Raw genomic sequence first — 25,897 nt, forward strand, 5'->3', positions numbered from 1 at the left:
TAATACAAATTCATATTTAGATTGATTCTTTCGAGTCCAAATTATAATATTAAATTCACTAGCAACACCCCATGTATTTTAGCCAAAACCAAATATCTAATAACCAGTCTATAACCAAACTTTATTAAGATACTAAAACGAAGTCCAAAAGTAGACCAAAGCTCGACCAATATTAAAATAATTCTTTGATGGTTAAAAACAGTGTTAGACAAACATATAGCATGAAGATGAGATCTAAAGATTCTAGGATTTAGTCTTCTATCTTTTATTTTCTTCTTTGAAACTAATACCTAAACTTTTTAAATATAAGCTACTTAAGTCCATCAAAACAGATGGCACCAAATTGCATGCAAATACATATTCGAAGATGTCAATTTCTGATACGAATTCTTCATTTGTATCAACAGGTGGTGTCAAAAATGTCAAAGAGCTTATTTGGACAAACTAGGTATCAAATTTAGGGTAGATTAGGGGTTTAATAATAAGAAATAAACGGGGGAGAAATCCCCCAATTTTGGGGTGCCTAAAATAAACAACCTAGAAAGTCGTAGGAATTGCAAAAGCTATTCTTATCTTCTCAAATATTCGAAACAATCTTACAAACTTTTACAAATCCAACAGCCCAGCTTTGTTCTTATCTCTTAACATAATTGTATTTTAATATTAACATATTTTATTACCAAACCTATTTAATTAACTAACTAAAAGTAGGAGAGGGCTATATATATAACAAAAAGGTTAAATAGTTCCAAATTCTTTTAGGTTCCGAACTAAGTTTGGAAGAGTCAACATTTCACATTTTACTTCAATTTTTTTTTGCTCTAACTTGTTAAAAAAGAAGAAAAAAGATATTCATCTTCCAACAAAGTTCTTTGTCATCATACAACCAAACCATTAACATTTTCTTTACCACTCCATAAACAATCTTTTTAATAAAGATCTCAACCAAGACGAAAAGCAAAAATATGAGGAACAATATCAACATTCCCAACCTTAAAAAGAGAATGAGGGAAAGAGTAGACAAGAAAGAATAAGTATCAAATATAGCCAAATTTCATAGTCAAAGGCTATGAACTATGAACACTATCCGATATTTTGTATTTTCATTTTCATTTTACTATATTTATAATATTTTGTTTCATTTTGTGAAAATGGATCAAAATTGTTTCCCCTAAAGAAAAATCCTCAAACCCAAAAGGAAAAACATCGTAATCATTCGTGTGTTTTCTTCCACAAACTCTCACAATTTTCAATAGACAGATGAGAAGAAAATTATGATTATTGTACATAAAAAATCAAACAAAACCATCCATCATCCAACCCAAAACTACTTAGTCAGCAAGAACACAACCGTTGATGTCAATAATAATTATTATTATACCAGTGACTCATCACAATTCAGGCCACCTTTATCAACAACAACACAATTAACAAGTCAACGACAATTTAAATCAAGTTCATCCATATAATTTGCATTAACACAAACATTAACTTACAATATATAATCACAATGATCAGAAAGTAGAAAACTATCATAACCCCATGATCCTATGGATCATCATATCTAGTTCACTAAAATTACTACCTATACATTGAGAGTTAGATGGAATTTTCATTTCTCCATCAAAATTCTTATCAACCCATTTCAAAATTCTAAAAACAGAGCCCATATATACATATTTAAGGCTTACACAAGTAAAAATTAAAATCCTATTGTCTTCCCAGTTTTAGTTGCCCCCATTTTGTGTATTTACATATCAAACAAAAAGATTCGGCTTAGGCTTAGGCTTAGGCTTAGGCTAATTTTTTGTTTCCTTAAAATCAGAATCGAATAATGATTAGAGAAAAAAAACCCATTTGAAGAACCAACCAAAAAGTTCAATTTCAATACTCACTTCACTAGCTCTGATACCCATTCAACATCCGGTGTGCAGGTTGAAGGATTTGACTCAGCCCAGTCCAGCGAATTTTCCTTGCTCAGCTTCTCCAGCATCTTTGCCCTCAGCTCCCTCCCCGATTCGACTCGCTCCATCACCGGCTCCTCCTCGAATCCATGCTCTGTGAAATCGAGCAGTCCAACACCATGACCAGTTGGAGCCCGAGTTGGAGTTGTTGGAAGGCTGCAAAATCCATGGCAGACTCGAGATGGATAACCAGGAGAGCCAATTTGAACATTCCAGGAAGATGGTAACGATTTGACCTTGCTCAGATGTAAGTTCCGGAGGGATGCGACCATTTCGTTGATGGAAGTGGAGCCAAGTGACCGGCCAAGCGAACGAGTCATGGGGATAACGGGGGTGAGTCCACCGGAGTCGCTGTCGGTGAGACAGACACAGGAGAGGACAGAAACGGCAGCGTTTTAGAACAGGATCCATCCACAGACTGCCGAAGAGGAGATTCATCATACGAGTCAGGCGAATTCGCGCTTCTCGGACTCTGCTGAGGCAAAACCCTAAGTTGTTCAGGAGTATGAGCGAAGAAACAGACTCTCCTTCTACAGTTGGTTCCATCTTTACACGGCTGAGTCCTGTAACGAGCAGGATGAAGCCAACACTCAAAAACACCATGCGCAAACTCGCATGAATCCCCTTTCTTACAGCTACCTTTACGAAAATCGGGACACGCCGTACCAGAGTAATGATACTTCCTCGGATCCCTCCGGCGAGCCTTCTCGCCGGGATGAGCGTACGGACACTCCGTCCAATCATGAGAACGTCCACGAGTACACTTCCTCACCTTGAACTCAAAAATCCGAAAATGATCACACGAATAAGCATTCAACGGAACGTCCGCTTCCCGTCCAGACAACTCCGAATCAGACTCAATCTCCGACTCATTCGTATACCGCTGAAGTGCCGCTAAAGCTTCCTGAAGATAATAAGGAGAATAATCACCGCCATTGGCATTGCCATCAGAACTAACCGAGATTCACTCAAAGGATAAGGAAACCGCGTCTCGGTTGCCGTAGGTTCCTCCGGTATAGTCAATGGAGTGATGTGAACCACCGGACCAGGACGGTGTCGTTCACTGATTAACATCTCGTCGGCCGGAGATCACGGTGGTTGATTACGGTTACAAATTTTTTCAGACAACACTCCTTGCCAAAACCACCGCCATACCCATGGCGTTTATAAACTACTTGGGAACCAAACCATCCACCAAGGTTAGGTTAAACTAACCATAGTTCGGTTACACTAACTCAACTTCATTCCAATTTTTACGCCAGTTAAAAAAAAAAAACAAAAAAACAAATAATGGAGACGGTGACGGTGACGGGGGTGGGGATTCTCTAGCTTCCTCCAGTCGTTACCGTTAGATTAAAAATAACGGTTCTAGAGACTTCCACGAGGAAGATATTCTGAATAGTATAATAACCACAATCTCCCACGTGTCACCATCTTAAGCTACTGTTACTCATCAGACGCTCACCGCACTGTCTTAATAAATTCCCATTTCACATAATTAATAACATCATTTATTAATCCTCACTTACATAACCATACAAAATTAAATACAGCTGACGGATTGCTTTCCTTTAGACCTTAGCTTAGGTCACCCAAACCCTAATCACATTTCGTTTAATACTAATAATCATTTTTATCAATTCATCAATCATATTAACCCTAAATCACAAATCTAATTCTAAACTATGACTTTCTCACACCAATTTTTATGTTCATATTCTTACCAACCTTACATTATCTTTCACGTAAAATAACTCGTCATCCTTATTGAATGGTATAATATTGATTAGGCATTTGTTTCCCCTTCCTTATAGAAAAGGGACCTATTTGTTTTAATTTTAAGTTTAAGATTCGACTTTATCATCTAATTCTACAATAGTAAAAAGCATAATATAATTTCAACAAAGTGTAAATATGTTAAAGAATTTTTTTCCTATGTTATAAAGTTACTTTATACGTTAAATTTTGTACGAATCATATGTTTAAATCTCTACTCACGTGTTAAACAAACAAAAAGAGAGGGAGATTATAAACATATTAATCACTTCTAAACTTGTTTGATGTGAGAGGTTAAAAATAACTTTTCAATTAAAATCACATTAGAAAATGGACTAATATATTAAAAAAACATTGCAACTCCGAATGTTAGGGCATGATAAACAAATAAATAAACAAGAGAATTATAAAAAATTTATTTTACCTCTTTTTTCTCGTAATAAGATGAGTTTGTAATGTAATGTAATTTAAATTTTATATGTCCATTCACCAATTTGAATTTAATGTGTAATACAAAACTAATTTCGTTCCACCGTTTTATATATCCAACCAATTTATCAATATTTTCACAAATCACAATTTCATTTTCGTTTCATTCCGTTAAACACTCTTCCAACTTTTAGTAATATAATTACATTCCAACTTTCTAAACAAATCTCTCAACTTTTACCGATAGATAAGTTTTTCTAAAACATGTAACTAAAATTATTTTTAGGTATAAATGAAACCCTTTAATTAAAGTTGGAGGTTTTAATCCATTTCAAACCTAACAAAAAGTTAAAAACAACCATCCTTTTTATTTTTACACAACATTTTACCTCATTTCATAAATATTTATTCTCTTTCACAATAATTTTTTTCTCCTATTCTCACACTCATTTGTAAATTTTTAGTACAAAAATTAAAAGTTTAAGCAAATTTCAAAAACAACGAAACAAATTATTTTCAATTATTTTTCTTAATTTTAAAATTTAACAGTACTTTACAAATATTAATAAAAAAATAGATAACAAAACAAACAAAATATATAGTTTATGAATATTTATAAGTTCAATTTTAAAAACATAAAACTAAAAACACCCTAACTTGTTTGAATAATTTAAACTCCCATTTTGATACTCATTATGATTTTTATTTTAAATTAAGTTGAAAGATACTATTTTTACCTCCAAATTTCTTTCTATATTATCTATTTTGTATACTTAAAAGAACTAATGTTCTAAAAACGTATATATATATTTTTAATTAAAATCGTCAAAAATAAAAAATTTGACAATATATTTATATTTTATCAATAATTGTCATTGACAGCCGCTAGTGATAAAAGTCTATTATTGATTATCAATTATAGAATTCAGAATTTTGGTATAACTCGTAAATATTTTAATTTATTTTATTATTTTTTAAAATATTATTTTTTAATTTGATTAACCATCTACCTATTTATTGTATTTAGAAAATATGGACATGAGATAGTGAGAATGATGAGTCATTATAACTTTTGAAATGAAAGTAGCACAACAAAAAAAAATGCACATTTATTTTTAATTTTATTTGGAGAATAAGACAAAGAATTACATTATGTTAGTTAGATATTATATATATATAGAATTTGTGAGGTTAAATAAGAATTAAAGAAAGAAGAAAAAGAGGAAAAAGGAAAAGGGGAATGACTGACAAAAGGTGGGAGAGTGAGCATAAAGAAAGGCAAGAAGAAGAGATGTTGGTAGTGATGGAACAAAGGACACTTGGCCACCCCAAGCAACGCCTCACTGCCCTTTATTGCGGCACGTAACTCATTCCTCCCCCATCCCCTCTCCCTATATTACCATTTTACTTGCCTATATATTACAAACTTTACCCTCTTCTTCCAATTTTACAACAGTTTTCTTTTCTCTTTCTAGTCAAGATTAGGTGTAACATAAGTTGTTGCTAGACCATACAACCTAGCAATGTCGTTAACCTCGTTCATGTTTTATTTTCACTCATAGATCGTTCAGAAGAACAAAAACTAATTAATGTTGAATAAATATGTTTTAAAACTGTATTGCTATAGTTAAATATAGGTTACAACTAGAGATTTAACTGCTAGGTATACAAAAGACAAACCATTGTTATATCTCTAAATCAACTTTTGCACAATCCAATTATATAGACTTGTAATTTAATGTTGACAAGTGCTATACTTTCATGTTATACTCTCCTTCCTTTTCATGCCAAGAATTGACATCAACAATCGAATCAACCATATTTTTCTTAATAAAATCGATTCGATAGAGATTTGAATTTGAAAATAGAATAAACATATATCAATTATCCTCGAGCTAATGAAACGTCATGTATCATATTACTGTAGAATGATATACTAAAAGATTTTGTAGAGTATATTTCTTTAATGACAAAACGAGCCGAACATATATACTCTTCAATTCAAATATCGAGAAGAACCGTTGATTTTTATTTTTTAATATAAAATCTTAATTAAATTTCATGTTAAGCAAATATTAATTAATTGATGTGTATTTTTTTTCATAGGCATACATATAATGAAATTAAATTAAATTAGCTGGCAATATCAAATCAAAGGGAATAAAATCAAAAGGGGATTTGATATCCTTTTTTTCTTTTTTTTTTCCTTTTCAATGTTCAAATCAAACCAATTTGTTTCCTCTTTGCTTTGTTCCATTTTTTCCTTTTTTCTGATGAAAGTACCAAACCAAGTTCACTATTGGTCAAGATTTAAAAGTGATTTTTTATTTTAATAACCAAATAAATATCATCAAATAACCTAAAAAAGAATATATGTTTTTCTAAAATTTAAATGGAAATTTTATTTTTTTTTATTAAAAACACTTTTAAACCCTAATTTAATGATAATTCTTGTATAAATAAATTAGATAAACTAATTAATAAACTAGATAGTTTTATAAAGTTACAATGTCTCCACGTGGTGACAATGAATTTGTTTGTGTTTAAAAATAAATTGTTTTTCCATTAAAGTTTGAAAATTAAAAGCGTATTTTATTTTATTTTTCTAAAAAATAATGATAAATAGTTAAAAATGAAGTTAAGTTTTTTTAAAAAAATAAATAAGATAAAAATAAAGTTTAATGAATAAATATCAAATTGTATGAAATGAGTTAATAACATAGGTGTGTGTAAGTTAATTGAAATTTATATGATTTGAATATATTAATATAGGAATAGCAAAAATTAATATAATGTAATTATAGAGCACATAGAATTAAAGATAAAACTATATATATTTCATTAAAATTTTAAAAAAAATTATAGATAGTGGATTTGGTCAAATATACAATGTCAGAAAGCATAGTGTTATATCAATTTTTTATGACATTATGACAAATAATTATTCCCATGTTTAAAATCTTCACCCTCACCTTGGAAAAAAAAAGTGGAAAACACACTTTTATATGGTAGTTATATATGTTGTATTCATTTTAACCTTTTTTTAGTATACTAGAGAAAGATCGATATGAGATTTTATTATAAACGCTAAATTTGTTAAAAATATTTACCAATACAATAAAATTTTAGAATATATCAATCATAGATGTTGATAGATAACATGTATCGTCAGAAATTAGGACAGAAACATGAATGAGCGAGTATGACATCTGAATGAGAGATCTTGAACACATGAAAGTTATGCTAGGAAAGACTTAAAAAATTAAAATCTAACATCTATACGAACAAGATGCACAATCCTTTTCAATGACTCGATCATAAAAAACTTGTGTTAGTTTGTGGGTAAAGACGACACTGCCAGATCATGGATCTGGACTGTTACATAACAGTGAGAAAGTCCAATCAATATTGCTATGATTTGTAAATATTTTAATTCATTTTTGTTTATTTAAAAATAGCTCTTTTAATAACCAATCCATCATTTTATCGGTTGAGCTACGTTTACGTTTACTTTAGATTAAGAAGAAGAAGAAAAAAAAAGGAAGAAAAGAAGTTAAAAGGAAAAGGAAACATTTTGTTAGTTCATATATGGCAAAACATGGGTACTTGACCATAGGACAAGGGTAGTGGACCATACTTTAATGTAATTATTTAATTTTTCCTATACTAAGGACAACATGCTCGAAATCTGTGGACCTTACTATGATATGACCACCAACGTGGCATGCTTCTTTAATACTTTTATTGTATTCATTAATTCACACTATATATTTATTTATTTATTTATAAAAAGAAAGAACTTTTCAATATTTTTTTTAAAAAATAATTTGTTTACTTAGCTTGATGGTCTCTTCTAATATAATATTTTTTAGTAATATCTAACAAAACTTAATTAGATTTAGAGTTTAATTTATTTAACTGAATAAATCTATTTTCCTTCTTTTTTAAAAAAATTAACTTAAATTTTATACAAATTAATAAGGTCAATGTTATCTTTCTTTTTCAAGCTTAATCTAAAAGCTCATCTACAATTAAACAAGTCCAAAAATACACACATAAACCTGTCAACATCTATCAAATCAAAACACAACCCCACATCACATTTACATCAAAAAGAAAAAGAAACTCACCTATTTGCAACAAATACCCTAAATCAAAAAGTTCAATTCACAGGTTATTTTCTTAATTAATTTTTTAAATTAGGTCTATGATCATGGTTAAGTAATAATTATGCGACTCTAACACTCACATTACAGTAGTGGATTGGAATTTCTTATTTGGCCAAAAGTTTGAATTTTATTTTCTTTAAAAATTTGAAGTCCTATTTTTACACGAAACTTCATGTTTTTTTTCTGCCTCATCTACGACAAATAATAAATATGTAATGTGCATAATATTAAAAATGAAAATTAGGTTTAAAGTAGTATATGATATATGAAATATCATATAATATAACAATATAGTATAATTTTGCCAAAAGAGTGATGGTAGAAGAGATCATAAGTCCAATCTGAAAATAGAATAGACTGACGTGGCATAATCACGTGGGACAGAAGGATTTAAAAGGTGACACAAATACGTGCTAAAGGGACACATGGCATAAATATAGGACAACGGAAACAAGCGACGGCAAAAATTATAAAAACAAAAAAAAGTTAAATAGAGTGATGGTGATGGAAGAAGGACAGTTGTCAAATATTTAGCGATGGACGAAGGACACTTGGCAACACCAAACAAGGGTGAGTGCCCTTTATTGCGGCACGTAGGTCATTTCTCCCCATGCCCACCCCTACCCCACCTTTACTTTTACCCCCTAACACTTGCCCTAAATTTTCTTTCACCCCCTAACACTTGTCTATGTTACAATTTTAGTTAGGAATATATTAAAATTTTACAACAATTTTATTTCCTTTTTTCATCGGTGTAGAGCAATGATTAGGTGCAACGTAAGTTTCGGTGATCATTTACCAAAAGGAAAAGAAATATCACGCCATATGGCTTCGAACGACTCTGTGTGTACCATGCAACCTAGCAACGTCGTCGGTTTTGTTCATCTTTTGTTCTCATTCATATATTTTTTATGCTTTTTTAGAGATCATTCAATATGGAGTCTCTGGTGTTTGTTATTATAATCATTAGTTACATTGGTTTATAGGTTATGATAATGTGTTTTTCAAGTGTAAACTACTGTAATAACATGTGTTTAGAACGTAAAAGATTTTAATACGAGTAAAAATCAGTGAAGTGTTGGGTTAGAAAAAGAGAAAAAAGATAGATGAAAATAATAAATACGGCAACAAATGGACTTTAAAACAATGTTGCTAAGATTAGACATATGTTACAAATAGAGATTTAAGTGCCTAGCTACACAATTTAATGTTGAAAACTGCTATATTTTCATGGGAAGAATTGACACCAAGAATCAAATCAACCATCTTTCTTAATAAAATTAGTTCGATAGAGATTTAAACTTGAAAAACCAATAGACTACTATATCTTTAACAATATTGTCTTAATATCAAATCGGGCATCGATATTCAAAAGAACATATATACTCTTCTATTCAAATATCCGAATTGTTCAAAAGAAACCTATGATTTAATTATATTAACCAAACTCAATTCATGGATTGAAATTTCTTATTTGGCCAAAAGCAATTAATTAAGGCCTACTTTTACACGAAATTTGATGTTTTTGCCTTATGCTACAACAAATAATAAATAAGTAATGTACGTAATATTAAAAATGAAAAGTAGGTTTAAATTAGTATATGACGTATCAAATATCATATAATATAAGGAAGTGACACGTAGGTCCGTAACCTCAAATCTTAAGCCCTCGAGATTGCCGTCAATACACTCTTCTTCCTAACCTATTATCATCACACACACACACCCATAATCGAAAATTAAAATAATCATTTTTAACTAAATTTTATGATTCTTCATTTTAAAAATTTAATGTCATAATATTTGTTTTTGAATACTGTTCACAAATTGATATATTTATAAATGTTTATAGATGTTTATAGCGTTGGTTATTTTGGTTTGGAATAAGCAATATTTGAGGTAACATTGGCACTTGGGGATGGAGTAAAAAAGACAAATTAGAGAGGGTGTGATGACAATCTCTAATTAGTAGATGTATATGGACTACACATAATAACGCCAAAATAACCTTTCACTTGCTCTACTAATTAGATTAGTTTGACTCGGTCATACCTAAAAGTAAGAACATAAAAGCTACCTCATTTAGAAGAGAGGGAAATTCAATAGCCTTTTTAAGGTAAAAGAATGTATGAATATATATGAACTTGATTGACTTCGCTCCAAATAATTTTTTCAAAACGAAATCTCAACTTATATCTCTAGATGTTACTCACTTTAATTCAAATTAAAAAGATTAATTGTGTTAATATATGCTTATCGCATGTAAAATTATAAGATAGTTTAACGTGATGTGATATCAACTATTGATGAAATAATTGATCACTCTCTATATACATAACCATGATAAATGTATTGCAAATATAAAAGAATCCAATAAAAAGATTTTGTTAGCGTCATAGATTTTCGATCGAACATGTTTTACAGAGTTGAGCTTGGATTTACGCTGACGTAGGTTTGATGTGGATGTCGTTCGATTTATAATATTTGATGCTTTGATTCTTTTTGTTAAAAGTTAAAAAATTTCATTCGACAAATTTTAGATTCGATCATGACATGTACACAGAAAAAAGTGATTCAATTTTTAAAAAAAACTAAACTCTAATATTTTCCATTCGATAGGAAATAGATTTATAATTTAATTAATTGTAAATATTATATTACGGTGTTGTCATTATAACAATGACATGTTCACTTAATTAAAATAATGAATGGGTGTCACCTTTTTCCTAAGAAAGAAAAAAATCAATCGGTGTCACGTGGACGTATTAATATTATTTTGTGAGAGACTTAACTTAGTTGTATTTGTGTGATTAAGTGAAGGGGCATTATTAATTTAATGTTACAGGTGTATAGTATATGTTTGAAAAATGAAAACATAGGATATTAAAGTAATTTAAATTAAACACACACACACAAAAGTCTATAAAGTAGAAGTCACGTAGCTTTTCATGTCACATTGAACTTAGAGCATCGAATAATACTTTCTTTTAAAAAAGGGAAAAAATTACTTCCTTGTTCATGAGAGAACATTAGTGAGATAAGAAGTTTTCTTATCTTAATCACAACAATGGTACGACTGAACTCGATACATGTACGTTAAAATATCATTTTAGTTAATGTATTAATATATATAGAGACAATTATTGAGTGTATTGGAGATAGATTTTGTTATACACTTGTACATATAAGGTGCTGTATAGTTGTTCTTAATTACTTGTTTGATTTTACGGCTTATACTATCAATTGTCCAATTTTAGTCTATATGCTATCAATAATTCTTAAAATTAGTTTATGGAAGTTTTTCTTTTTATCGAAAATAATTAAATAATAATGAAAATTTTTATACAAGTCATTTTACTTGTAATAAATCTTAAATTTTATACTCTTAAATGTTCATTTTAGCTATTCAACTTAGTGTTTGAATGAGCGACTTTTTTATTTTTTCTTAGGTGGTTGAGACTATGTTCTCGTGAAAGGATTAAAATGGTCACTTTTTGGAGTAGGGAGTTAGAAAAATAAAAATGAAGACAAAAAATAATTGAAAAGTAGAAATGAAAAAAAATTTAGAAGGAAAAAAAGAAAGGGGAAAGTGAGAGAGGCAGGAGAAATGTTAAAGTGAGTGGTGAGAACACAAGTAGATGAAGTAAAGGTGGAATCAAAATTGTTTGAGTGTGACATATTGGTATTAAGAAACCAATTCGGGTAATGTTTAAGTTAAAAGCGGGTGACTTTAATATCTTTCTCCCCCCCCGGTGTCGTTGTTATTCAGATTTTGCAAATCTTTTAACTTGTTTGATTTGATACCCAAAACCATTCCCTTCTTTTCTTCTTTTATTATTATATCTCCTTTTCATTTGGGCCTACATATTTTGGGCTTCAACATCCATCCACCTATATATCTATATAATTACACGGGATACTTCCCAATTTACCAACTAAATTCAAATTAATTAAGTATATAACATAATTTTAAAAAATTTGTAAATAATATTAAAATTTGATATATCATATAAAGTTTATCAGCGATACTTTACTATATTTCCAATTTTTTTAAATATTGCTATATCCTTAATTATTATTGCTAAAATAGTCCTCCATTGCAATTTCTCGGATTATAAGACATAGCCATTTTAATAACAAAACTCAATTACACATCTTTATTATTAATAATATATTAAAAAATAAAATAAGAAAATAAGAAAAAATAAGAAAAGTGGACTATCACATAAATTAAGATTTACATTTATTAAATATTCAATGTAAATATGGTATTGATTAATTTTATTGAAGTAATATTCTAATCATAATTACCTCTTAATTATTTTTCTTTTGTTGATTTTGTTAAAAGAATTATTTCCTTCGTCTGATATTACTATATTATAAATATTGGGATGAAGATTTGAACCCAAGACCTCTTATCCACAGGGAATACAAGTGTCAGTTGAGCTAAGCTCATGTTGAGATCAAATAACTTATAATATCAGTGTTTACTATATGACATTCGAATAATGACTTATTTTTCACCGGCTAAACAAATCTTCAAAAAGAAATTAGATAATTTTTTTATACTCTTTTCATAACGTTTTTCGAAATATCAACAATCAAACATGAACAAAAAATATGTAAAAACAATATAAAATCTGGTTCACTAACGATATATTTAGCTATATTATCCACGAGTAAAGTGAGAGGTACCAATATGATTATATGTTCATATAAGATACTCTTCTAAACATTAGAGCGTGCTACTTTAAAATAGACAAACTTTTAAATTAAATTTTTTATCAAACATTGAGTGTTATCAACGGTTGGATTAAAAAATAGCCCGATAAGATATAAAATTTTATAGTATAACATAGTGTTAGACAATAACATGTGGCCTGAATTAAATGATCTTATAAATTAAATCATGATGTCCAATGTTATGAGTTTTGTCACTTTAAGATGGAAAGAACTATATACTATTAAGTTCATAAACATGAAAGCAATGATGATGCAATTCTTGATGTTGGAGTCCATTAATGTAAAAAGTAGCCCTCTTTGCTAAGATTAGACGGTGAAAAAGTAGATAGCAAATTTTACCTAATATTGATACCCATCATCATTGATTTTATCAATCCTATAGCAACCATATAAATAATAATGTTAATGTTATTTTAAGTGATTTTTTTTTCAAGAATCAAACTTAAAGTAGCAACCTTATTGATATATGAATTGACACCTCCATCAAGCTCTAAATATATATATAAACCTATATATGAAAGTCATGTTAAAGAGAAGGGACAAATCATCACTTCAAACTCTCGAAAATGGTGCATATTTGCCTTTTTCTATACCTTTGAACATGTCACTATTAGAGATATTTTAGACTTTTTCTATACGAATTAATTGAATTTTCTATTCTCCATGTTAAAGAGGATAGTCTACTCATTTTCACAATGTTTATCGTTGAATTGAACTAGTTCTCGTTATTGAATGGTAACCTTTTTTTTCAAATCCTTTATTGAAGCTGTAGAAAACTAATAAGTGTGGTTCATAATCCAGATTACTTTACGACTTTAAGATTTTTGTTGGCTAAGAAGATTATATTGTAAGTACTTTTACTCTATCTGATTTTAGTGATTTTACATTTAAACTCAGTTAGACTCTTTTAAATTCACTTACAAATCAATTTCAAACATGACTTTAATCAATTATTATTTTTGGTATTGAAAAAAAAGTAATGAATACCTATTTTCTTAGTGTAATTTTGATTTTTTTCAAATCAATTCAAAGTATGATTTCAAACACATTACTTTTGAAGGTAGATGATATTTCTTCGGACCGAATGACGAATTTTTGTACTCTTTTTTGATTTAAGTAGTTCTTTAAGCAATGCTCTTTACTTTGTTAATTAATCATCATATTGCAATGTAGTATGTGACTTGTAGCGATCTCATTATTTTTAGAATTTGGGCCATTTGACATATCTTTGATACAATAATCTCAACTTGTCACCACCCTTTACCTTAGTATGTGATTTGCTTGGCTCAAGTCTCCGGTCTCCTCCAATATTTGCGTTCTTCAACGAAATCTGAGGAGCCAGATCACGGCATGGTGTAGCAGTGTTGAAGAAGATGGCGATCAAGAAGTTAGCAAGAATTTTGATGAAATCTCGGGACCACGATGTGTCTCTTCCCACTCGGGATGATCCATCCTTTGATGATTCTCGTCCTATCGATTCCCAAGGTAGTCAATCCTCTCTCAAGTTCTTTCCCTCACGTTTTGTTAAAACCCTAATTTGGTGTTCGATTTTTACAGTTCAAGAGGAGATGGTTCGTTCGTTGGAAAGGGCAAACGATCAACAGAGTGTTCTATGGAGGGTATTGTTCATTTCTGTGATTTTTATTTTATTTCTTAAGAAAAATTAGGGGTTCTCATGTCTGATTGTTTTTCTCTCTGTCCGATGTTCGTCAGACTGTGTTTGCGGTTTTTCTTTTTGCTATGCGGGTTTTCTTCTATACTCAATCCGTCAGCAGATTTCTTCTCCATGGGAATTGGTATGTCAATTTAGCTGAGAATTTTTTTAAGCCGATATCATGAAATGATGAAATTTCAAATTCTTCGAAGATTTAACTCCAATTTCATTGTTTTGCTTCTATATGGTGTTAGTTAAGGACTCGGTACTTGTAAAGGATGCATTGAGTTGATGCTCTTGGCAACTTTTCATAGTTTATTTCCCTTCTGCAGCGTTATCATGCTTACTTCATGGAGGATGTTGATTCATGGATGATTATAGCTGCAGGTTGCTTTCTTACAAATTTCTCCATTAGTTTCAATTCATTAATTGCATCATTGATTCTCACTCCTTCAAATTGTTTCAATCGTTAAACACAATTTTATGGCGAAGTTCATTCTTTATTTTTGATAGACCACAACGACCAAGTTTCATTTCCTTGCTATATTGATGACGATAAATGCTTCAGATCTATTTTTCCTGCAAATGTTGGAAGTTCGTAGGAAATGTTGTCACAATTTCTTCAAGTTATGCCATCACACCATTTTTGGGATCTTGCTAATGTCAACAATTGAAAATTCTACAGATTGGGTTGCTATTTTAGCTTGTACATTTTCAATCATTGGGATTGTGAGCAAGTCAAGTCACCACCGGCGATGGCTTTGGTGCTCATTCTTTATTGGCATCCTACTCTCAGTTTTCTGGTTTTATTTCATGATGAGGTACGGTAACAGAATTCATAATCATCTTATCAAAGTTATGCTCCTAACTGAAGATGTATAAAGTATGACTTTTCACTTGTCACTTGTTAGATGCAAATACTTCGTTTTGGTTGTCTTACTCTTTCTCTAATAGCAATTACTAAAGTGGATACATGTTAGTAAGTGAGGAGAGGGGGTAGTTACGTGAGAAAAGCATGCTTGTATGCGGTTTGGGGCCAAGAAATATTGTTAGTTAGAAAGGGGTATGGAGAGTATACTTAAGGGTGTTTGCTTGCTTTGGCAAGGTATAGCAACCAATACACACGTCTCCGGTCTCTCTTCTGACAAGATGAGATTTTCATTGCTGAAATATACATAAAACAGGACAGTAACCTGTTTTCAACCAAGCAAGCCGATTGAGTTACTAACTTACAAGAGGCTATCCCTCTTGTAGTAATTGGGAGAGAGAGATAGTATAACCAAAGTGTAAGTGCTTATAAACGACATAAGATAGTTGCAAGGTACTTGGATCCTTCCAATCTCGATTGCACTCATGCCCTACTCACTCTCCATAGATATTGCGTATCTTATCCATTCACCTCCCTCTCTATTTATTGCCAACAAATATGATAAACTCTCTAGCTGATCACTAATATACCCTTAATACTCTAGCAATACCCTAGTATTGTTCCTATCATAACGCACAAGGGATAGCAACAAAAGAGTCCATGTCATCTCTTGGTGATGCTTGTTGGTTGCCTCTTTATAAGGATGATGATCAATGAATTTTCACTATGTAATCATGCCATTTTGATTGCAGTTTGCCTAAGTTTCGATGGGATGTTATCTGGCTTCCTTTGGGTCCTCTCAGGTAGTTTCTGGAAAATGATAAATGATTAATTATATGACTCTGAATTGTACTTTGGAACTCATTGTGTGTTCATACGATTCAATTTATTTGCAGTGGGGCTGGAATCTGTTTGTATGTAGATCATTTGCTAGCCGAATCCTCTGAGGAAATACGAAAGCTTAGAGGCTATATGTATTCTTATAAAGCTAACTGAAAACTGAATGAAGGAACCTATTATAATTTTGTATTTTATCTTTTGATCTTTCTTACTACTTAGTGTAACGTTAAAAGTCCCATGAAGTAGAATCTGATTAGCCAGTTTTTCCTTTTTCCTCTTTCATTTCACTTTTTGTTTAAAAACTTGATTGTTTTGGGTTTGACGAGACGTTAGATCAAGATGTTACCATTTTTATTTTTCAAATCTTATACTAAACTAAAAACTTAATCCAGTTCATCTCTGGAGAAGCGAATAAAATAATTTTATAAATGGGAAAATTTGATCTGTTATAGGTTTAGTGTTTTAAAATGTTAAAATGTTAAAATCAAAGGTTTGAGTTTTATTCTAATTCAATTCCTTCTATTCCAATTCATTTTGGAGAATAAATGCCAAAAAGGTAATTTTTTTTCCCAGAATAAAATTACAGTTGGCGGCTTCTTGAAGGAATTTTTTTTTGACCTCAAGAAACTCAAGTTTTATAATGATTTGCTATCAATGCTTGATCCTAAAGTTCATATTTATAGGTCAAGTGAGCTTAGTCATTAAAAGATGTGAAAAGTTGAGGAATGAAAGGTAAAAATTAGTGTCGCCACGAACAGAAACAGAAGAAACTCTAAAGTTAAAAAACATTGCAAGTTCTATTATAACTAACAAAAAGCTGCTTCAGCTAAGATTTCAAAGTAAAATAAACAAAGCGCACCAAAGCAAGGACAATGAAGAATAACTCTTGACTCAAACAAGTCTTGTACCAAAAATTTTTACTAAAAGTTGGAAATAACAGATAACAAGGCAAATGGGTGTGTGTGATAGATCAATCTTCTTCATCATCGATGACCTTAGTGCCTAATCCTTTCAAACCTTCTGCTGGAATTTCTGCTACGGTTACGAGAGAATACAGTTCTTCCTTTGCATCTTCATCATCGTTCCTCTTGCGTGCAATTCGAACTCTAATTCTCCTTGGAACACTTCGAATTCCTCTGCTCCAAATATGCTTGTTCAGTTTCACGTCCACTCTGACATCCTTAGTTCCCATTGCTTTCTCAGCAAACTTCCTTATCTCTTTGATGGCCTTGGGAGCCTTCTTCTTGAAGGTACTATAATTTAGAAGTAGAGTAGAACATGAGATCTAGAATTGTTACAGTAATAGAATCCTCTAAATGAATCCACAATTTAACCTTGGATCTAAGATCTACCGATACAATGAGAGGGAAAACCTATAAAAGACTAGAGATTACTCATGAAAACGTGTGCGTTGAAATGAAAAACAGCACATACACCATAACCAGCCCGTTGAAAGAAAACGCAATTTCCATTGAGAAATACAGAAAATCATAGAAAAAAAACAGCACATACAAACTACTTTTTTTATATAGAAAACACAACTATCATTGAGAAAATTGAAAGAACTCGAGGGAATAAAAAAAACCCACAAAACAAACCCTCAAAGAAACAGGATCGGACTGACTAAGATTTTGCCTAAAGAATGGTTAAAAGGCATTCAAAATCGAACCCAAAAGAGACATAAAACTTCACCAAGGACCAAACAACACTAAGGTCCCCCTCCACAAACATCTAACACCTCTTTTATTTCTCTTTCCATAAAACAACCCCGCTTCCTAAAATATTAAGACCTACACGATAGACTCTAATGTTTAATCTTCTTATCGAAACCAAGTGAAATATTACAAATGCCTATGATGAACAGTAAAATTACTCCAAAATTTGCTTTCATAACTCTTCTTGAACTCTCCAACAACACACTCCACAGAAACATTTAACAGCCAGCTTATTCTAGTTTCTACTATCCTTTGTTCAGTTCATGTCTTAAAAAATCCCTGATGAAAGTCATCTTTTGTCCCCAAGTTCAGATCTTATACAAATGTCACAATTAGCATATCGGTTGTGACCGACCAGGCCAGTTCCCAAATTCTTAATCTATAACCAAACCCATGAACAAAACTAACATCTCATCACAAAGATATCAGTTTCAAAGCATAAAAACTGAAAACATCTCGCCAAATATATTGAAAAAAACATAAAAAAAGTACAGCATGTTAATTTAATTAAGCGGAAAAAGGCATCAGTTCATGAAGATGAATGAGATGGTACCAGCCATGCAAACGCTTGTGTAGATTGATGGTGTACTCTCTGCTAACCACCTCCTCCTTCCTTCCCTTCGTTTTCTCAACCATATCTGCAGTCGGCTTCTTCGATTAAACTGCAACAAGTTGATGAAAATCAGAAACAATGAAAACAAAGTAGTAACCAATAAAATCAGTTTCATAGAAAAACGAACAATGTCGGAGGAAACAAATTGTTGGAGAAAAGAAATCGAAAAATGGGAGATCGAGAGGAAGCTTACGAGGGTTAGAAGCGATGAAGCAGGCGTTGAGTGAAGATGAGAAGCCACGGAAACCCTAATTTCCCCTCCTTTATGAATGTGTTGTCCATTGGGCTTGATGTAGTGGGTGCGGCCCATAAAGAAGAATAAGCCCATTTATCTTTGTAAAATAATAATTGTTTTTTTATTAAAAATTTGTGGTGCTTTTTACAATTGGTTGCTATGATTTCTATATTTTGAATAGAAATATTGAATTGCTGGAAAAAAAAATAATATATATTATATATAGTACTAAAATTATTGTAAATGAAAAAATAGTAAAAAATATTTACTAGCAAAAATTTCAGATTCTACTTATCAAATTTGATAGATTTGAAATTCTTCATTTTAGCCCTAATTTCTTTTATTACTAACATTTTCTTCTTCTCTAGGACACAAATGTCATTTTAGTTTATTGACAATGTCTAAAAGAAATTGAGGAGAGCGAGAGTTTTATTTTTCTATATAATCATAAAACCATTGCATGTTTTTGCTATAAAACTATGTTGGTTCTAAGGCGTCATTTTTTAAAATCTAAAGAGAAGAAAAGGTCTATTTTAAAAAACTTCAAAGAATAAACGCACCTAATTCAAAACTTTGAAACTAAAACCAACTTTTGTCGTTTATTTTTAACCCTTACACCTCTTTATTGAACTTGGGAGTGGACCTAACAAGTAACAAGAGAACAAGAGATTTAGAATTTTCATTTAAATCATTCTGCACCTATCTAGTAAAATGTAAAAGTAAGCTTCACATTAATTAAAATGGACGCCATACCTCAAGTCGGAAGTTTGATACACATTCCTAAATTATTGTACAAAAAAATTGCTCAAATATCCAAAATCACAAAGTACAGATGAAAACCACTCGACCTAAGTAATTTGTGTGTATTTATAGATCAATACAGATTCTTCTCGTAGTTCTTAGAACTGACGGGTTACCTCTTTCATGAGTATACTCCACCTGAAGGACTAATATTTGTACATAGAACAGCTCAATTGCTAGCAAGCAATTCATCCACCACTCACCTTAACCTGAAGTTTTCATTAGGGAATACAACATTTGGGTTCCTTACAAGTGGATTTAATGCAGAAAAGGCTTTCCATTTAGACCCAGATGAGATGCTCCACAAGGAATCTTTGTCTTTATCCCCAGGAGGTTGCACCTTCGTTGGTTCGGGAGCCGATGACTTTGGAGCAGCCTTTGTCTTCACAAACGGATTTTTCTTGCTCTTTCCCATGCCGTTGGCGACCAACCATCGTGAACCAGATTTCTGTTGGTTGGATGTTGAGGTACCCAGAGTTTCTTATTGGGCTCAGTTTTGATACCCGAGAGATGAACTTCTGTGATTCTGAACTGAGGAATGCTTTGTTGTTGTTCAGAAGCTTTCTCCTCCGGTTCTTCCTTTATCTCTACTCTTGCAATGATCTCGTCATCGTCATCATAATAGTTGTTTCGTATCTCCGAGACTGTGTTGTATATTTTGGGTTTTGGTGGGATGAACACTCTCTCCACTTGGATAAGAGAAAGCATTGGGGCACCAACTGGTTCATAATTTCTCAGCGGATCACGAAGTTGCACCATGAGTGCCACTGTGAAGTTGTTACCCAGTAAACCACACTTTCGGCTAGAACTCTTTCCTCGCCTTCGGTCTCCCTTTGTGCCACCACGAATGAAGTCTAAGGAATTAGCATGATGAGCAGCGAGTACTTTAGAAGTATGTTCACTGATAATTTCTTCATCATCAAGTTCACCAGAATCCAATCTCAACCATTCATCAAGAGAGAGAGAAAGACCCATTAATCCATCAACATCATCACCATTGTCTTTTACATCCAACAATTGCAATCCAGCAGTTCCCTCCAGTCCAAGCGACCCACTAATGTCAATTCCCTTGCCCTGAAGAGCTGAAAATTCTCCTATAGACTGTGCACTGATGTTAGAAGGTGCCTCGTCCTCAGACATTCCTGACTGTATCCTCAGCCCTTCCATTGAAAGAGCTTCAATCTTGTCCAAGGCTAGAGGAGCAACATCTTCTAAGGATACATATTCCGTCTCAGGCTCACCACGCATACAGTTTTTACCATACGTTTCATGCCTAGAACCAGATGATCTGCCCGTGGAAGTTTTTCGTCTATCAAATGGATCTTGCTCAAACACCGGTTCACTCTGAGGTGCACATTGCCTGTTCCAATGTAGAGAAATAACATGTAATTAAACAAGATAATAAAGAATCTCCCATAGGGAGAGAGGGGTGGGGGAGTTGTTGAAAAATGAGACCACAAACCTCTCAGAACCCTCCAAAGTAGTAATAGCTTCCCACGCTACCTGTTGCATTGTTTTCCCAGTTATATCTTCCAAAGGCATTAACTTATTTGCTTGCATAGAAAGTTTCTCAATTCCAACTGAGGCCAGACGGGGTAGTATTTCCATTACACACGAACCCATTTCGGCAGGTACTACCACGGGGGTAGAAACCTGCATAATCAGGTTCCACCGCTCTTAGCATTCTGGAAAATTGCAGGATTCATAGATCGCAAAAAACCTCCATTCTTTGTCTGGATAAATGAACCCAGTCCTTCTCCAAGAGGAGGCAATTCAAATGGGTCTTCAGAAGGCATATCAACTGGACTTCCAAACCCATGAGAGCTGCTTGATGGCGACTGTTGAAAGGCTTCCTCATTCAAGCCCCACTCGTGCATCAAAAACCTCTGTCTCCAAATCTTCCAACATCTTTGCCTTCATTTTACTCCTCATTGCTTCATCATCTATGAAGCACCTGCCTTCATTATCACTGACAGTCGACGGCATATCAAAAGCTGTATCAGCTATGTCTCCAAACTCAGAACTTGCATTAAAATCATAATCATATGCTGGATAACTTTCATCTTCATCATCAAAATTGAACAAAGAATAACCACCTGCTACAGCTTCTTCCTCAAATTGTCGTAATAGCTGCTCTCTTGGAGACTCTGGCTCACTTCCAGAACACAAACCAAATGGACTTTGCTCAAGCCCCAACATACGTAAGAAATCACTTTCCAAATATTCATCATCTAAATCAAGGGGGATCCTTTACTTTCCAAAAATTCATCATCTAAATCAAGGGACATGCCCTCTCCAGTTGGTTCATCACTTGACTTAAATTTTAAGTTCAAATGCTCTTCCTCGGGAGACTCCATTGCTGCCGTCTCCAGTTCAGACACACAACTCAAAGCTGACTCCAATTCCTTCAGGATGGATTCTTTGGTATAAATATCATCGTCATTGGAAGAACTATCACATGCAGCAACCCTGCTATCCTCTTCATGAGCCATCGATGATACATTGTCAATTGCAGAATGTCCAACTGCAGAGGAATCAACATCTTTTACATCAATTTTCTCCACCTGTTCCTCAGAAGACACTTCAACCCCTACTTCAATTTTCTCCACCTGTTCCTCAGAAGACATTTCAATCCCTCGTTCAATGAATGAGAACTCAGTTCCACAATCAACATCAGCATTTTCTTTCTCAGGGGCAGAAAGGTAAGAATCAGATTTCATTGGATGAGAATCTTCAATGCATCCATTGAGCTCAGGGTTGCTGTTCTCTGAAGCATCCAATTTACCATCATCAAATTTTTTGTATAATAGATCTACCGACTTGGCAAGTTCTAACTGAGGTACTGGCAGAACTTCATGAAGATCCTTTATATCATCTACTGTCTGGGATGATTCAAGAGAATTATAGTTCATCCTTCCAGGAATACTCTCAGTATTCCGTATTCTGCTTCTACTACCAGATTCACCAACCACCATCTCGGATTTCTCGATACCATACTTATTCTGCTTCCCCTTTAAGGAATCACCGATATGATTTCCAGGGGCAGGTAAATTATCACCTACTACTGTGTATCCAAAACTAACATTCATTGTGGCACCTTTAGCCCTACCAGATAATTTAAAGCTAGTAGCCCACTTTCCAGAGCTTTTTTCTTCTTCTAACTCCTCCAATGTTAGGGGAAGAAACCTCGTGAGATCAACCCGATGCTTCCCCAAATCAACCTCTGAAGCACCATATAAGGAAGCATAGAGTAAAAAATGCTTGGCCTCATACTTTGCAGAATGATGAGGTCCATTTCCACTACCATGTACTGTACAAGTACAGTTCAACACCTCTTCAAATTCTACCTTGCCCCTTATGATCTTCTTAGGGTTAGTTACCAATAAACCATCCCGCCTCTTCCAGAATACACTTAGACTAAAATCGTCCAAATCAGAAGGTAACCCCTCAATCAAGTGAACTTGGAGAGAGAAACAACAATTAAACCTGCGGTTTCGAACATGGGAGAACGGCTTTAAAGACTTCCAACTCCATATAGATTTCTTTTCCTTGCGTGTTGGATCTTCATTACTGCTTTTTGGCTTCAACTTGGGATCGGGCAAATTGGTTTTACCCGTATATCTTTGTCGATTATTGGCTACAGGATTTGAATTCTTAGATAAATGTTTGTTCAGATAAAGTGCTTTGTTTATGGTCTCTATCTCATTCAACAACTTCTCACTGCCAGAGCGACTCCCAATCTTCTTTGAATCAATTCTCGACAACATCGTCTCTCATCAAGAGCTCTGAAATTAAATTAGAACAATATAAACAAGTAATTAAAAAGTAACTCACACGTCACAGATACATCCAATTCAATCGATCTCCTTAATTCAAACCATACAAATAAAACATCTCTCATACAATTCAACAAACAATTTACATGCCTCCCCATAAACCACCTCTAGATGTATAAAATTCATTTCATCATAGTGCATAAGTAAAACCCCAATGAACAAACCTTTACCAGGTTCAAGCTGGCCGGAAAATTATACTGGTCAACCAAACGATGAAGGAACCCAGAACTACCAAACCCAAATCACAACCTCTGAATTTGATAAGTAATGTTGAATATCTTTTGTCCCCAAGCTCTAATATTACACAAACTTCAATCTGTCGTATCAAAGGAAGATAAATAAGCCGCAAATGGCATCAGTTCATAAAGAGAAATGAGTAAAAAAGTATGAACGAGATAATACCAGCCATGCAAACACTTAAAGTAGATTGATTGTGAACTCTACTAACCACCTTCTCCTCCTTTCCCTTAATTTTCTCAACCAATCCCCAGTCGACTTTTTTAATTACACCAGCAACCAGTAAATACAAATCCGGTACAGAAGCAACAATGTCAGAGCAAATCAATCTCAATCCGTTGGAGCAAAGAAATCAAAACTTCAGATAGCCTAAAAAAAACCGTAGATCGGGATGAACTTACAAGGGGGGAAGAGAAGATAAAGAGTTACAACAAACAGAAGGTCGAAAAAACAAGAATTTCTGCACCGTACAAGAAATATGAATTTGAAATTTGAAATTTGAATATGATGAAGAAATGGGGAAAGTGAGGAAGAAGAGTAGAAAGGTATGGACGAAACCCTAGAGAAGACGCGATGGTGGTGGCATCGCGTTTATTCTCTCTATCAATTTCTTCGTTCCTTTCTTCCCCCAATTTGAATTGCCGCTCCCCATCTCCTTTTATTATTCTTTTCAATCAAAGTTATTTTTTTAAAAAACAAAAGTTTTCTTTTCAATAAGCGACATTATTTCTCGTTTATTTCCATTTTCTACCTCTCAATTTTCCATATTCTCATTTGTTGTCAACTGAATTTAATTTTATTCTAAAAAAAATTTAAAATTTAATTTCTACATTTAAATATTTTTTTATGAGATTATATTGTGTTAAATGCTATATAATATACTCTAATTGTATATTATCACGTCACTATTTTATAATAAATATATGTAAATATATGTAGTACTCTCAATATATAGTAGTTTATTATGATTTATTGTAATTACTATATATTTTATAATTATTTTTATTCAATTTACTATATTAAAAAACAATATAAATAGTTTACCTTTCTAATATTTTGTTTTTCTTTTATATATTTTTTATAATTTATTTTATATAAAAATGTTGATTAATTATATATGTTATATTTCATGACATATAATTAAAAAAAGAGTGTGAATTCAAAATTTAGTAAAGTTTATGTTAAATAAATATTGGAGCATGTTTTAACAAATAACTTTACCTTTAATTTAATTTTCAAAGCATAATAGAGATGAACAAACTCCTTTCTTGATTCCTTGTTTAGATAAGGGAAAATATGAAAAAAATTTAAGATCTAAGAACAATTTTGAAATCATGTTAAAGTCGCAACTGCGTGAGTAACTTTATCAGTGATGAGAGTGATAAATAGATACAATGTTAATATAGAGGAGATTAGCAAAAGACTATTTGTTTTTTAATGCTACATTTTCTAGGTGCTTGAATCAATTTGAAATTCTTTAACTTTAGCTCTTTGAGCAACTTGATTTGTTATATATGTCAAAATGAGCATACCTCAATAGCATAATAATCAATTTTTTAAGCATTTCCAAAATAAAAGAATCGAGTAACATATATATATATAACTTTCAGATGATATTATGAATCTACAAATCTTTGTTAGAATGCCAACACATTTTAGGAACTCATCTCATTCTAACTAATCTATAACTTTCTTTTTCTACTTACTACTATTTAAAGTAAACTAATGCATTGATTACAAGTCAATGAAATAATTGATGGGTCTAATCTTAATAATGTGATTACCTTCCTATGACTTATCTAATTAAAAAATACTATTAATGAAAAATTCAAATTGTATAGTATATAAGTTTATCGAACTAATATTGTGAAATACATAAGATTAAACTAAAGACAACCTTATGCTCCAAATTTAGATAAAAGTATTATACAAATTCTCAATTAGTATGGTTAAGTAATGCCAAACACGATAGACATGTACAATTGTCTGTTTTCATTAACAAAATTAGTTTGGGATT

At 32.2% G+C, this 25,897-nt stretch overlaps 3 protein-coding genes and 1 pseudogene across 6 annotated transcripts; 1 reads left to right on the forward strand and 3 right to left on the reverse strand.

Annotated features, from left to right (window-relative positions):
* Positions 1-1,427: 1,427 nt before the first annotated feature.
* Positions 1,428-3,115, reverse strand: LOC116406201 (annotated as a pseudogene).
* Positions 3,116-13,910: 10,795 nt separating this feature from the next.
* LOC116401636 lies at positions 13,911-16,718 on the forward strand. 3 transcript variants are annotated; one of them, XM_031889879.1, is made up of 8 exons: positions 13,911-13,928; positions 14,351-14,566; positions 14,639-14,700; positions 14,795-14,877; positions 15,068-15,122; positions 15,421-15,556; positions 16,356-16,406; positions 16,500-16,703. In XM_031889879.1, exons 3-8 carry the CDS (start codon positions 14,694-14,696, stop codon positions 16,597-16,599), a joined length of 432 nt encoding a protein of 143 aa, XP_031745739.1. In that variant the 5' UTR covers positions 13,911-13,928; positions 14,351-14,566; positions 14,639-14,693; the 3' UTR covers positions 16,600-16,703. The 3 variants fall into 3 exon arrangements, with proteins under 3 accessions (XP_031745739.1, XP_031745740.1, XP_004135689.2); XM_031889880.1 differs by lacking the exon at positions 13,911-13,928 and having other exon boundaries at positions 14,180-14,566; positions 14,639-14,720; positions 14,814-14,877; positions 16,500-16,718; XM_004135641.3 differs by lacking the exon at positions 13,911-13,928 and having other exon boundaries at positions 14,193-14,566; positions 16,500-16,718.
* Positions 16,719-17,200: 482 nt separating this feature from the next.
* Positions 17,201-19,092, reverse strand: LOC116406202 (60S ribosomal protein L31). 2 transcript variants are annotated; one of them, XM_031889893.1, is made up of 3 exons: positions 18,965-19,092; positions 18,712-18,820; positions 17,201-17,696 (listed from the first exon to the last, which is right to left on the reverse strand). In XM_031889893.1, the coding sequence occupies exons 2-3, from the start codon at positions 18,792-18,794 to the stop codon at positions 17,414-17,416; spliced, it is 366 nt and encodes a 121-aa protein (XP_031745753.1). In that variant the 5' UTR covers positions 18,795-18,820; positions 18,965-19,092; the 3' UTR covers positions 17,201-17,413. The 2 variants fall into 2 exon arrangements, with proteins under 2 accessions (XP_031745753.1, XP_031745754.1); XM_031889894.1 differs by having other exon boundaries at positions 18,899-18,976.
* Positions 19,093-19,710: 618 nt separating this feature from the next.
* On the reverse strand, positions 19,711-24,526 carry LOC101216856 (protein PLASTID MOVEMENT IMPAIRED 1-RELATED 1). The gene is given in 8 exon segments (XM_011661661.2): positions 19,711-20,278; positions 20,281-21,167; positions 21,270-21,474; positions 21,477-21,690; positions 21,692-22,051; positions 22,054-23,592; positions 23,814-23,959; positions 24,046-24,526. Coding segments are annotated over 6 exon segments (3,459 nt in total). The 5' UTR covers positions 23,575-23,592; positions 23,814-23,959; positions 24,046-24,526; the 3' UTR covers positions 19,711-20,006.
* Positions 24,527-25,897: the final 1,371 nt, after the last annotated feature.

The sequence above is a fragment of the Cucumis sativus genome, unplaced genomic scaffold (genome assembly GCF_000004075.3).
Source record: "Cucumis sativus cultivar 9930 unplaced genomic scaffold, Cucumber_9930_V3 scaffold72, whole genome shotgun sequence".
NCBI classification, from domain to species: domain Eukaryota; kingdom Viridiplantae; phylum Streptophyta; class Magnoliopsida; order Cucurbitales; family Cucurbitaceae; genus Cucumis; species Cucumis sativus.